Source organism: Perognathus longimembris, chromosome 6 (assembly GCF_023159225.1).
Source record: "Perognathus longimembris pacificus isolate PPM17 chromosome 6, ASM2315922v1, whole genome shotgun sequence".
Classification (NCBI taxonomy): domain Eukaryota; kingdom Metazoa; phylum Chordata; class Mammalia; order Rodentia; family Heteromyidae; genus Perognathus; species Perognathus longimembris.
In genome coordinates, this window is record NC_063166.1 from 70,980,836 (window position 1) to 70,996,039 (window position 15,204).

The window sequence follows — 15,204 nt, forward strand, 5'->3', positions numbered from 1 at the left end:
TCTGTTTTTCTCAAGGCGTGCTTCTCAATACTGCATCTGCAGGATGCTAATGAATGTCCTGTGGAAAATAGCTCCTGTGGACCAAGGGTCTTGAGGAACCTTGGGAAACAAAGCTAAGTGGTTTTCCTCCTACAAGACTGTGCTGAGCGTTAGAATATACGAATGCACATTGTGCTCGTCTATGAGAAGTATAAATTTAGCAGCTGCCCCTAGCTGATATTCTCTGCCCTTCGTTGTTCCTGATGTTAGTTTCAGCCATATCTGCTGCAACGATTCAATTGTGTTACTCAAACCCACAAAATTACCAATTGGTCATCATGGCTACCAGTGATAAGAATGTCATTCTTTGGTACCTAGCCCAGTTGGATTTGTATATCTACTTGTGTGCAACAAATTATCTAAGTCTTTTGGAGGTTAAAGCAACAAAGAACATTTATTACCTTAAGAGCTGGCTGCGATGTGGGTGATTCTGGCTCCTTGTGCCTCACTTGAAGGCGTGAGTGGAGCTGGAGGTTCCTCTTCTAATCTTACTTCCTCATGTTCAAACCCTGTGTAGTCCCTGCCTATAATCAGTAGGTCTGACTTGTGCAAACCATGCAGTGTTGTTGAACGGTGAATTTATTATTACTTTATGTGGTACTGGAGTCCTAACTCAGCGCCTCTACCAACCGAGCTGTACCTTCAGCTCTTTTGGCCCTGGTGATTTTTATAACATTTAGAAAACATTTTTCTAACATTATCTAACATTTAGACCCAGGCAGGACTGGGCCATCATTCTATTTCTGTTTCCCTTCCTGGGTAGCTAGGAGGATGTATCACGGCACCCAGTTATTGTTTGAAATGGAGTGTCATAAATGTCTTGCTTGGGCTGGACTTGAACTTTAATATTCTGGATTTCAGCCTTTTTAGAGTAGCTAGGATTACAAATGTGAGCAGCCATCTTGGGAGAGACTTCCATCTTGGTTGTGGCCTTACAACAGACCCAGAGCCCGAACTCACCTGCTAAGCTACGTCTGAATTCCTGATTCACAGAAATTGTATGACATAGTATGTATTTATTGTACTTTAAATCATTTTGGGGCAACTTGTTACATTGCAATGGATAATCCATACACATTCGCATATACATTCTAAGGCTGGGTAGGAAGCAGCTACTTCAGCTCATGGGCTGAGGAATCTGCACACTTACTGCATTGGTGCATTTTCTGTGCTGTAACAGAATACTTGAGGTTGAGTAATAGATAAAAAATTAAATGGACTTCTCACAGTTCTGGAGGCTGGGAAGTTTGAGGTACGTTTGGTGAGGACCTTTTTGCTCCTTCAGGTGGTCCAGGGTATCTCATGGTGAGAGGCCTTAGTAGAGCCTAGCTAGACTCATTCCTGTGATAACTCATGCCATTGATAATCCATTTATCCATAACTGAATATATCTACACTTGAGGGCAGATCCAATCACCTCTCAGATGCCTCCATCTCAAATACCATTAGCAGTGACTTTGGGGATTAAATTTCCGACACAGGAATTCTGAGGCACAAACATTCAAATTTCTCAAGCTCAAAGTGGTTTTGACCAGTGTCCTTTACTTGGAGAACAAATGGTTCTGACAAAAAGGGTTTTCTCCATCTCTATGACTAAAGCAGCTCTGGAAGATTTACTTATGGTCATTGGCTTTGGGCATGGATCAAAGGAGCCCCTCAGAACTATGGATTATGAGACGTGTTAAATTTCATCAGCCATTATCACTGCTGGCCCTTGGCTTTTCCAGTCCATGCTTGACCACAGAATCTTTTCTTTGTGCAGCAGATTCCATTGGTCCCTCCCTGATTACCAGAGAAGATGGTCTTCTTCTCATTCTTTTGTTCTGCTACTGGGGCTTGAACTCAGGGACTGGGCACTGTCCCTTAGCTTTTGCTCTCAAAGCTGGTGCTTTTAAGTCATAACTCCATAACCAGCTTTTTGATCATTAATTGGAGATAAGAGGCTCATGGACTTTTCTGCCTGGGCTGGCTTTGAACCTTGATCTTCAGATCTCAGCCTCCTGAGTAGCTAGGGTTATATGTGGGAGCTACCAGCACCCAAGTCTTTTTTTATTTTTTAAATCATAGTGGAAATCTGAAAGTATTTGGTAGTGTTAGAGCCAGAAATGAAAAAAAATTGTTTATTGACAATAAACAATTGTTTATTGACTTGTTCAATGCTAGGCATTGCTTTTGGTTCTGTAGTTCTGGAGCTTAGAGCCACATCAGACATCCACGTGTGTAATTTGTGATTTTTCTCCCAGGATATTTAAAAGTAAAAGGAAATGACGGAATTAGTTTTCTAATAAATTTTATATATCTGGCCCCATATACCCCCAAATAACATGCTAAGGTGTAATCAGTGTAAGTCTTAGGAACCGAGAGTGCATTGCCGTTTGGACTAGACATATCTGCGCGCTTGGTGGCTGATATGTATAGTACGGGACAGCACAGCTCTGGGCCTTAATTTTATTTATTTATTTATTTAGCCAGTCCTGGGCCTTGAACTCAGGGCCTGAGCACTGTCCCTGGCTTCTTTTTGCTCAAGGCTAGCACTCTACCACTTGAGCCACAGCGCCACTTCTGGCCATTTTCTATATATGTGGTGCTGAGGAATCCAACCTAGGGCACTCTTGCCACTAGGCCATATTCCCAGCCCCTTAATCTCTTTATCTGGCTCAAATCTCCCAGTTGGCTGCAAGTCTTTTAAAGGCACTCCGCCCCGCACATAGGGGGCGCTCCATAGACCTCCCTCGATTCCTTGCTGTCCTTTCTCCCCTCGTCTCGCTCCTCCCAGGCTCCGCCCTCGTCTCCGCCTTCTTCAGGAGCCGGGCGGAAGCTGTACTGTCACAAATGCGCCTCGCTGTACGGTAGCGGCGCCTTTTACGGCAGTGTGGCCAGTGTGGGTCTCGCGCTCTTTTGCCCCATTGGCTCCGGGGCCTCTCTCGCGGCGCTTTACGGCAGTGTGGCTGGAGCGCTCGCTGAGGAGGTCGTGGTTTGGGTGTGTGTGGAGGTAGTCGGTGCATCCCGTGCGGTCTGGGTTCGGAACATGGACGTGGGAGAACTTCTAAGCTATCAGGTAAGTGGGCCAGGGACGGCCGAGGACCACCCCTTACCGGGAAGGAGTCTTGGGGACCAGGGGCCTCTCATCTCCTTCCGTCTCGTCGCCCCGGGGTCCGGCCTCTTGCTTCGCCTCGCTCTCCGAAGCCCTCCTGGGGCCTCTGAGACTCGTTCTGAGTCTGGGAGCCCCTTCACGCATGCACCCCACCCCTGGGCTTGGTTCCCTGCTGCTCCTCCGAAGCTCCAGACTGCCCTCTCTGCTCTCGTGTCACTTATCACAAAGTTTGGGGGCGTCCCCCTCTCTCTCCGGGCCCCATTCTTCCTTGCATTTGAGTCACAGCTTCTCCATGGACTGTGTATGGCTATTGCCCCTCTTTGTGCCCCATTTTTCATATCCATAAAGTGAAAGCAGTAGTAACTGTTTCACGACTGTAGTAATTAATGGATGGGAAAGTTGATTATGATGATTGTGATTGTGTCCTAAGGGTCTGGGCACTGCCCCTGAGCTTTTTTGCTTAGGCTAGTGCGCTACTACGTAACTACAGCTCTACTTTCGGCTGTTTGGTGGTTATTGGATATAAGAGACTTCACGGAGTTTCCTGCCCATGCTGGTTTCCAACAAAGATCCTCAGTTCTCATCCTCCCGAGTAGTTTAAGGTTACAGGTATGAGTCACTGGTGCCTGCTTGAAAGCTTTGAAAAAGAATAGAAAATGGTGCTGATGGGCTCACACCTGTAATCCTAGCTAATCGTAAGGTGGATCTAGAGTGCTATCACTTCCAGGCCAGTCCCCCGTAACAAGTTTGAGAGGTACCTCCCCTCTCATCTCAAGCAATAGATGGGTGCTCTGGTGTCCATCTGTCAGCCCACCGAAGGTGGGAAGTGTAAATAGGATCATTACAGTCCAGGCGGGAGCACGCATAAAAGACTCAAAGGGCTGGAGGTACAGCTCAAGTGGTAGAGCACATGACTAGCAAGTATGATTACCCAAATTCAACTGCAGTACAGAAGAAGAAGAAGAAGAAGGAGGAGGAAGAGGGGGAAGGGGAGGGGGAGGGGGAGGGGGAAGGAAAAAGGAAGAAGAAACAATAACGATACAACTGCTTATATGGTTGTTGAGATATGTTTGAAATTGTAATGTGGGATGGGTTCCTAGGAATCCATCTTCCCCCTTTGCTCAGGAAAATTGGGGCAAGAACATTTCCCAGAAGGCAAAAAAGACTTGACCAAGGTCACTGAGCAAGTAAGAACTAGGCTTAGAGCTCCAGTGTCCTGGCTCTTAGCTCAACCTTATACTTTCCTTTGACTTTATTAAGAGAGCACTCTGTCTAATCTAAACTACCAAGTAGGTGGAGCTAGGAGGTCTGAGGGTCTTGAGTTACATAATGACATTTGAATATGTGAAGTGTTGTCTAGTCTAAGAAGTATTCTAAATGTAAAGTCACATTTTCCTTGAAGACAGGGAACATTTTTATATATCATATCATTTTTATCATATCAGCTACATTAATTATTGATCATCTTGATTAAATTGGATAATAGATGAAATAAAGTGCACCTAATACTAATCTTACTTTTTTTTTTGGCTACTAGGAAACGTGGCTACTAGGAAAATTTATTTTTTCCATACTGGGGTTGAGCACAAAGGACCAGCCCTTTTGTTTGTATTTTGTTTTTAAGATAGAATGGCACTAACTTTGCCTAGGCTGGCCTCAAACTCTTGATTCCCCTGCCTCTGCCTCCCTGGTAGCTGGGAATAGATACAGGCTATCATGCACAGCTGAAAAATTTATATTTTAACAGATAAATGTCATATATAGTTGGCCTTATGTTTCAGTTGACAGTTTTGAGGTCAAGAGTAGGTTGGTTAGGAGCCATGAATTTAAAGCCTCAGATCCCTTGAACAATTTTGTTTTGTTTTTATTTGGGAGTAGGGTTTGAACTCAGGAACTCCCACTTGCTAGACTGGCACACTACTACTTGAGTCATACCTCCAGCCCTTTGTGTGTGTGTGTGTTTAATTTTGATAGAGTCTCACAAAAAAACTTTTCTGTCTGGGCTGGCCTTGAACCACTATCCTTCTCCTCTCAGCTTCTTAAGTAGTTAGGATTACTGGTGTGGGCACCAGATGCCTGGCATCTCTGTTTTGCTGTTTCTTGCTGCTGTAACCTTGAACAAAATATTTCTCTGTTCCATTATGTCCTCATGTATGAATGGGAGTGATAATAGTACCTGTTTTGTAGAACTGAGAAATGTAAAGTGCTAGACAAATGCTTGTCAAAGAGTAAACATTCAGCAAGCATTAGTAGTTATTTTTATGCAACGCCTTCAGCCAATATATAAAAAAAACTGACCTTGGAGACTCCATCCATCATGGGAAAGAGCTTGTAAGCAATGGGGAGATAGCAGGCCAGGATATTTTTCTTTGTAAGACTGTAATTGATGGTGAGACAAGAAAGGTAATAGAAAGGCTGTTGAGTGTGAGCATGAATGCTTGTTTGGAAGATCAGGATGGTTAGTTCATTGACTTAGACATAGACTATTACTGCTAGAAGAGGTTCATTCTTTGGTCACGTCTACTGTGTGTAAGTTACTGTGTCCACTGCACATAAAATGTCAAATAAAACAGACAAGGCTCTTGCTAGTAATTCTCTACTGCTGCAGAGAATAACACCTGGGAGAAGGGACAGGACCTATGTAGATAATGTGATCAGGGAAGGAGACTGAGGAACAGACATTAATTGACTGAAGGTTGAGAAGGAGCCAATCACATGAAAGGGGTGGAGTGATGGTTTAGAGGGAGCCCAGGTACTTGAGTAGGCTATAGACAGAAGTTGGCAAGGCCTGTTACAGGAGCAGACAGGAGCTATGTAGCCATGGTGTGGTGAGTTACCAGGGGAATGGAAAATGATGAGATTTGAGCTGTAGACAGGTGATAGCCTATGTAGGACTTCCTTATAGGCCATGATAAGTGAATTTTTATTATTACTTTAATTTTTGTAATAGTGGGGCTTGAACTCAGGGTTTTATGCTTGCTAGGTAGCACTTCACTCCTCTACCACTTGCCCAGCCCTGCCTGAAACATTATTCTCTATTTACACTGGGATGACACTGGGATGCATCACTAAGTCTTTTCTTTTCCCTTTCCCCTTCTCTGTTCTTTCTTCTGGTAGTAGTTGGGATTGCTTCCTTGTCAGGTGCCTGGCCATTTTGGCCCTCTACTCTGGTTGTCTTTGAGGTAGGGTCTTACTTCTTGGTTAATTAAGCTGGACTTCCAGTTTACTATTTTACACTTCCTGCCAGGTGGGAAGACAGGTATGTACTACTATTGCCAGCTTTTTCTGTTGATAGTGTCTTGAGCTGATTACAAACTTCAGTCCTCCTTCCCAATTTCAGCCTCCTATATAGCTGGGACAAGCACACTACCATGCCCAGAGTCTTTTTGCCAAGGCTGATCTTGAACCTTGAGCCTCCTAGAGTAGCTGGGATGACAAGTGTGAGCCACCATACCTGGATTGGATTTTATTTTGAGAGGTAATAAAGATTTCTGCACTCAGCCTACTTGTTCAATGATAAAAAGTAAATGGATTTATCTGAGGTTTGTAGGCCAAGGCAGTGGCCAATTTTGAGCCAAAATCCTGCTCTCCGTATTTCCAGCACTGTTCATTCACAGCATGCACTATTTATGTCTGTTCCTATTCCTAAAGGATGGTATCATCTGGAGTCTATTCTATAATCTATTGAATACCCGTTGCTGCATGTAAAGTTGTCAGGACCGATGAGTTTATGGATGTGAAAGTGCTTTGAAAACATCATTCTATAAACTCTATAAACCCGAAAGGCGTATGATTTACCTGCATCAGCTCTAAATCATCATAGCAGTCCTATGAGAAAGAAACTGGTTTTAATCCCTGTTGTATGTAGTACAGAGGGGGAACCTGAAGTACTAAAAAGTGTCTCCTAGAGGTACCTAGCCAGATTGGCAAGGCCAGAATATTCAAGCAGTTTCACTGTAGCTGGAGCTCCTGGCCACTGTGCTTGCTCTGCCTATGCTGAGCTAGAAGTGCTTGGGGATAGGTATCAAATGTCATTTTCAGCTTTCATTGAGGTTCCCTGTACCATCCTCATTCATAGCTGCACTGTATTTGGAAATTATTCACTCTCAATCTTTTTCCTTCTTTCCTTCCCCTCATCCTGTAAAACTCCGATTAGTAATGTTTTCTCCTTGTATGTGTATGCATGTATATATGGGCACATATACGTACTTATATGTATATAGGTATGTATATATACACGTTTGTTTGTTCATATCCATGAATATGTAAGTCTTTGAGGTCTAGCTTTCACCAGTTTTTGAATTTGGCTTATCTTGTTCAGCATGGTGATATTCAATTTCATCCATTTTTCTGAGAATGACATGATTTCATTTTTCTTTATGGCTGTAATATTTCATGGTACTTATGTACTCTGTTTTCTTCATTTATTTGTTCTTGCTTACTTCAGCCAATTCTACCATTTGGCTACTGTAAACAGTATTGCAATTAACACGAGTGTGCAAATATTTCCTACATAGTGGATTTACACTCCTTTAGATGTATGCTTGCTATATTAGTTTTTTGAGGGAATTATTTCTACATGTTGTTGCACTAGTTTACATTCCTACCATCTTTGCATGTTGAACATGTCTTCATGTATCAGCATTTCTGTTTCTTCTTCTGAGAACTGTCTAGTTTGCCTGCCTGCTTATTTGTTGATTAATTTATATTTTCCTTACTTATTTAGAGGAGGTTTTTTGTTTGTTTGTTGGAGACAGAATCTCGATATGTAGCCCAGTCTGGCCATGACGTCACAGTCTTCCTGCCTTAGCCTCCCAGTGCTGGCATTGAAAGTGTGTGCCATCATTTCTGGCTTCTTTTCAGATTGAGAAACAAAAAAACCCAAAAACTTAAAATTGAAGTATAGTAACAGAGAAGAAAGCATAAGTCTTTTCTTTGTTGTTGTTGAAGACTAGAACTGGAATTTGGTGTCTGATGCTTTCATTAATTGACAGGCATTTTACCACCTGAGTCATACCTCCAACCCCAGAAAACATAAATCTTAAGTGCCATCGGTTATAACTACCATTTACAAAGTTGACTCAGTCTGACCACTGAAGGGAGGATGAGGAAACAAAATTGTCTGATTTGAATTGTCTGATTTGAATGGTAAGCCTCCCGCGAGACTGTGGATTTTGCACCTTGAGATTCTCTGGTCCAGAATCATCTATCTTCCTTTTAACATTTATCCCAGTTGAACTATCCCTCCCTTCTCTTGGGTTCTGGCTTGCAGATTTTTCAGCTTAAGTTATATATTTTCCCTGCCATTCAAGATATTGAGAGCAAATCACTTAATCTTTTTGGGCCTCAGTTTCCTTATATGCCTAATGAGGGGCTTAAGTATGACTCTCTGAGGCCCCTTCTACCGTTACAGTTCTGAGGTACTAATTATTTAGGCCAGGGGCTCCAGGGATTCCAAGGGATAAAAAGCTTGATGTAGTAGAAAGAATTGGGGCTGAAAATCTGTGAGATTTGGGTTTTAATCCCACCTTTATCATTACTTATCTGTGTGACGCAGGACAAGTCACTTCTTTGCTCTGTGCATTTTTTTTTTTATATTTTTTTTGGCCAGTCCTGGGCCTTGGACTCAGGGCCTGAGCACTGTCCCTGGCTTCTTTTTGCTCAAGGCTAGCACTCCGCCACTTGAGCCACAGCGCCGCTTCTGGCCGTTTTTCTGTATATGTGGTGCTGGGGAATCGAACCTAGGGCCTCGTGTATCCGAGGCAGGCACTCTTGCCACTAGGCTATCTCCCCAGCCCCATCTTTTTTTTTTTAAATGAACATTTGTCAAATGAGGTGTTTGGACTGGTTCTTTCTATTTCTAAAACACGGAGTAAGAAGGCAAATGAGCTAAGAAAAATAGCATAGAGTATCAAGAAATGTTTATTAAAATTCTACCATTTGGGGGGCAACTTGGTAGGAAGAGATTCCAGTTTTCTGCTGAGATTGCTTCTCCTAGTAATAGGCACAGAGTGCCTCAGAATATGCCTTTTCCTTGACATGTGTTAACTATTCATTTGGGAAGACAGGAGAATTACAAAGTGGACAGGAGGTGGTAGGAAAAGTCTTAAAGAGGAAACCTGTTATGTTCCCAATATGGAAATGTATCTTTTTTAAATGCCTTCAGGCTTAGACATCTCATCAAGAAGTGTGCCCAGCAGTTGCTTGACTGAGAAGTTTCTGCCGCATAGGCACGAATCTGAACTCCGGGGCACTCTCATTAATACTAATTCCACAGATGTCTGGAAAAAGTTCTTGCCTCCCAAGTTTTGCAATAAAGAATTCACATTTAGTATGGCTTGGCTCAGTGGGAATGACTTGCTTTGTGACACGAGAGATATTCTCTCTGAGGCAGATTGGGGTCAGGGACCCTCGGTTTTGGCAATATTGCAGACACCCACTCCTGTCACCTGTCGTAGTGTCATAGCATTTCCTTGGATTGAAGGGGCTCCTAGGAATTTATAATCTCACTTCTTTCTCCCTTTTGAAAAAAAAAAGCTAATATACTATCAGGAACAGTTTTAAGGAAAGTATTTGAGAAGAGGAAAACTACCTTAATCCTATAGTATTTTTGTTTTTCCACAATCTTGAAGTATTTTATATGGCTGTAACCATTGTGTGCATACTATGGTGTGCTCTGTTTTTAATTTAACTGTGCCAGAAGTGTTTTCTGTGTTCCTGCATAGTCTTCTTGTTATTTTTAACATTTGCGGACCTTTTGCTTGAGTAGTAGACCATTTTCCCCTAAATTATCACACTGTAATTGGATATTCAGGTGGTTTCCAGGGTTTTTCTCAAAGGTAGTATTGTGTTGAACTTCTTTGTTCATATGACATTTTCCCCTCCTATTTGTTGGTCCTCATTACCCCTTCTATCTCCTGTGCTAAGTATTATGGGTACTAAATTATTAAGACATGATCCTGGGCCTTAAAGACCTGATAATGCGAGGAGTTAAGACTGACTTTTTTTTTTGGCCAGTCCTGGGCCTTGAACTCAGGGCCTGAGCACTGTCCCTGGCTTCTTTTTGCTCAAGGCTAGCACTCTGCCACTTGAGCCACAGCGCCACTTCTGGCCGTTTTCTGTATATGTGGTGCTGGGGAATCGAACCCAGGGCCTCATGTATACGAGGCAAGCACTCTTGCCACTAGGCTATATCCCCAGCCCCTAAGACTGACTTTAAACAACTCAATGAATAAAAGCACTATAGGAGCACAATAGGAGGAATGATTGGAGATGGCCCTGGAGGGAGTATATCAGTCGACATGGATTTGATGTGATCTTGGAAGAAAAGGGAAGTGATATTGGAACCCCTGCCTTGCTGCATTCTTGATGAGTTCTGTGACTGACAAAGGTGGTCAGGCAGTTAGGGTTGACTAGGATTGATAAGAGCAAAGGCATGGGCTGTGGTGAGTGAAAGGAAGTGGAGCTGAGAAGACAGGGTCCTCTCCACTGCAGAGGTGTTAATTCATAGTGCCAACCTTTTATCCAACCTTTTATCATTTTTCAGTGCACTAGTAGTTTATGTTTTGTTACAATATTGATAATACTTATAATCATAATTTATTTTTTTTCCATTACTCTAGTAGTATATAAAATGTTAGTTTGAGGACATATTAATCAGCATATTTTTATAGTGCGTGCTTTTTTTTTTTTTTTTTTTTTTTTGGGCCAGTCTTGGGGCTTGGACTCAGGGCCTGAGCACTGTCCCTGGCTTTTACTCAAGGCTAGCACTCTTGCCACTTGAGCCACAGCGCCACTTCTGGCCGGTTTCTGTATATGTGGTGCTGGGGAATTGAACCCAGGGCTTCATGTATGCGAGGCAAGTACTCTTGCCACTAGGCCATATCCCCAGCTCCCTATAGTGTGTGTTTTATCATGTATTTTGAGTTATTTGCTTTTTTCTTTTAAGGTAGGAGCTGTAGTTTGTGTTTATAAGACAATTACTGAAATGCTAAACACCTGTGCTCAAATGTATCTTTCTTCTTTGGTGGCCTGTGTTACTTTATAATCCTAAGAATGTTGTTCTAATTACGATATTATTTCATATTTGTATAGTCTGGCAAAATGGGCTCCTTTTTGCAAGGTGCTTTTTTTGTGTGGTTATAAGTAATGGGGTAACAGGGAAGGACGCCTTCCCTTTTTTTGTGCCAGTCCTGGGGCTTGAACTCAGGGTCTGGGAGCTGTCCCTGAGCTTTTTTGTTGTTGTTGTTCAAGGCCAGTTTTCTACCAGTTGAGCCACAGCTCCATTTCCCGCTTTTTGGTGGTTAATTGTAGATTAGATCTGATGGACTTTCCTGCCCTGACTGGCTTTGAACTGCAGTCCTCAGATATCAGCCCCTGGAGTGAGCCAACGGCATCTAGTCAAAGGAGCTATTCTTGTTGATAGTCCTGTTTCAGAGTGATTTTTATTTTTCCTCTTAAGTTCATAGTTTTCCTGTGTGTTTTCTCCAGCTTATTCTTCGTACACAGCTTATCGTACACGTGACATGTGCCTCCTTGTTCACATTCTGTAAACTTTGAGGAGGAGACCAGCAGAGAGCAGCTGGTCTCACCCATTGTGGTTGTCTAATAATGACTGCTTAGCCATGAATACATGCCTGTGCCTTCCAGTATGCTCTGCTGTTTCCCCATTTAGAAAGCTTTTGTTTGCCTGCTGGCATGTATGCACTTGTCTTTATGGCAGAATTCAAAAATTTTGAGTCAAACCTGTTATTTCAACTTCTCAATTGTTTTTCTTATCATCAGATCTTGCTATTCTTGTCTCAAACAAGAAATTATATGTTTTTTTAAAGCTTTTCTTTTGAATTAATTTTAAACTTAGAGGAAATTTACCAATGTAGTAGAGCCATACATTTTTTTCTCTGTCTTTCTCTAAAGTCAACATGTTATATAGCCATCATTATACAGTATTTAAAACCAGGAAACTAATATTCATATACAACTAGTCATTAATTTTCAGGCTTAATCCAGGTGTTACCAGCTTCTCATGATTGTTTTACTTTAATTTCAGGATTCCTGTCTAGGATCTTGCATTGCACGTAAGTGGCATAGTTCCTTAGTCTTCACTTGCCTCTTATTTATTTTTTTTCCAGAGCCAGGGACCGAACCCGGGGCCTCGCACTCACCAGGCAGGCGCTCTTCCGCTGAGCCAGATCCTTAGCCCCTTGCCTCTTATTTTTGAAGGCTTCTGGTTAGGTTTTTGTTGTTGTTGTTGTTGTTTTTTGTTGGTCTTAGGCCTTGAACTCAGGGCCTGAGCTCTTTCGCTCAAGGCTAGTGTGTACCACTTTGAACCACAGCACCATTTCTGGTGCTTAGTTGGAGATAAGAGTCTCATGGACTTTACTGCTCAGGCTGGCTTTGAACCTTGATCCTCAGATCCCAACCTCCTGAATAACTAGGATTAAGGCATGAGCCACGAATGTCCAGCTTGATCAGTTGTTTTATAGGATGCCCCAAATTTACATTGTTGAAGGTTACTGTTGTCCGTATTTTATTAGTGTTTGACTATACCCTGTAACTCATATTTTTTTCTTTTTTTTTTTTTTTTTTTTTGGCCAGTCCTGGGCCTTGGACTCAGGGCCTGAGCACTGTCCCTGGCTTCTTCCCGCTCAAGGCTAGCACTCTGCCACTTGAGCCACAGCGCCGCTTCTGGCCGTTTTCTGTATATGTGGTGCTGGGGAATCGAACCTAGGGCCTCGTGTATCCGAGGTAGGCACTCTTGCCACTAGGCTATATCCCCAGCCCTGTAACTCATATTTTTAGCACTCATCTATTCTTCTTTCAGCACCTTTATTCAGCCACCTGTTAGCTCAGGAGGCCTGATTGATGTTTCTTCCGTCTACTGAATATTTTGGCCAGATGTTCTGCCATTACATCATTCTCTGCTTCCTCCCCTGGCTGACTGGCCAGCTTTGCATTTTAGTCAGGGCTGTTGCTCTTCAACAGACTTGAAAGATGCTTGGGGGCTCTTCCTCAAAGATGAAAGAGCTCTAAGATGAAAGACAAGATTTTTTTTTTTCCTGCATGGTATAGACTTGATTCCCTGGAGTGAAGTGATTCCCTGGAGTGAAGAAGATGTTAGGATGAGAAGATGCTGAACTCATTCCCAGTCTGGGTAGACAGGAGAAGGATGATGTCACAGTTCTTGTTCTCATGAACCTCTTGTTCTCATGGCATCCCAAGATTTGAAAGACAGGAGCATAGTGCATTAACAAGGGGTGGCACAGGCAGCTCTGCAGGTGGGAAGGTGGGGGGACTTTATGGAGGAAGGTAACGAGGGTTGTGTCTTCTCTTTTCTTCCATCTCTTCCTCTCTATTCCAACCACAACACTACATTAAAGGCATTATCAACTAGTAGTCTTCTCAGGTGGTCTTACTTCTTTCTTGGTCATATGCTCTTCCTTGGTATTACATGGTAGAGATGAACTTATTTCCTTTGTAGACTGAGAGACAGTATTCTTCTCCAGGCACAGACTCCATACCTTCCTATTTCACTTCTTTGGAAATAAGTCTTATTGAGCAGCCTTCCAAACTTTGGAGGTGAACTTGAAATGGCCATACATCTCTATGATCTCTCATTAACTATCACTGTTTAAATGAGATATTGAATTTACTAGGTTTAATTAGAGAAGTATCCTTACATAAACACAACAACTTGGATAATGTGCACGGTGCAAAATATCCTGTCAGTATTGTTGGGGAAAAGAATTCAAACATATGCCATTGGAACATACCTGTTAGGAATCTTTGCTATATTATTTTTGCTGTGTGGAGGATTGAATCCAGGGCCTACTGCATGCTAGGCCAGCACTCTACTACTTGAGCCAGGCTCTAGCCCTTTTGTGTGTATTTTATTTTAAAGATAGAGTCTGGTCTTGCTAACTTTATCTGAGTTTACCTCACTCCCATCTCTGCCTTCCAAGTAGTTGTGGGGTGTGTAACACCCTGGATGGCTTTTTAGTGTTCAATATTTAGCAGTGCAGATGAACATATACTAGGTCAGATTGTCTGCATTTGAACTCACATTGCTTTACCACTTCCTAGATGTGTGACCCTGGTTCAGTTAATAGAAACTGTATTAATAGTTTCTATATCTGGACTACCTTTTAAGTAAAACCTTTGTTCTACTATCTTTCTTGAAAAAAATAGAGGACTAAATTTATGAGACAGTGCCTGGCACAATGTATGTGGTAAATGTTAGCTGTTAATTTTTATTAGTGATATCATTGCAAACAAACATGCTGTTGCCAAAAAGTTTTCTTTGTATTATACAAAGCTGCCTCAGTATTGAAGGTTTTTGGTTCCTTGGAGACTGAGGTTTAAAATGCAATAAAGTGAAATGAGAACAGTTTGTCACCCACATGTCACAGTTATAGAAATGTTCTCAGTAGGTTAAAGCACAGCCCTACTCTACCATGGTGGCACTCATTGTCACCAGGAATTATGTCACCAACATAGTTACTCATTTTCCTAGGTCTTGATTGTATCACTGAGAAATCTCGGTTTTCCTCTCATCTAGTGCCAGGAATCTCATTTGCCCAGCTGCATTGTGGGTTAGTAGATAGAAAACTGGGTTATCTTCTTCCCCAAGGGCACTGAAAGATCTAGGGAAATGCTGAGGGCATTTCCATTTATCAACTCTTGTGAGGTTTTTAGTTTGTTTATGATAGAATTTTTATGTGGAGCTTACTTCTGTTTTCAAATTTGCCATTTTCTAGCCTGCATCCTGGAGTGTTGGGATTATAGATGTGTGTCACTATATCCAACAGATAATTATATTCTCTCTCTCTCTCTCTCTCTCTCTCTCTTTCTTCCTCTCTTCCTTTCTCCAGTTCTGGGGCTTGAACAGGGCCTGAGCACTGTCCGTGGCTTCTTTTGCTCAAAACTAGCACTCTACCACTTGAGCCACAGCACCACTTCTGAGTGGTGCTGAGGAATCAAACCCAGGGCTTCATATATGCAAGACAAGCACTCTACCACTAGGCCATATTTCCAGCCCTCATTATTCTCTTATATGCATATTATCTTTGTCA

General features: G+C 42.4%; 1 protein-coding gene across 2 annotated transcripts in view; it reads left to right on the top strand.

Moving 5' to 3' along the window:
- Positions 1-2,977: 2,977 nt before the first annotated feature.
- Ctnnbl1 (catenin beta like 1) overlaps positions 2,978-15,204 on the top strand; it is a 153,828-nt gene continuing 141,601 nt past the window's right edge. Inside the window, exons 1-2 of one of the 2 annotated variants that reach the window (XM_048349168.1) lie at positions 2,996-3,097; positions 12,183-12,210. Coding sequence is in view for 1 of the 2 variants with exons in the window: in XM_048349167.1 (XP_048205124.1) it covers positions 3,068-3,097 (30 nt within the window). In the remaining variant the exon portion in view is untranslated. Of the gene's footprint in view, positions 3,098-12,182; positions 12,211-15,204 lie in introns of both variants that reach the window. The other variant, XM_048349167.1, reaches the window with a different exon arrangement.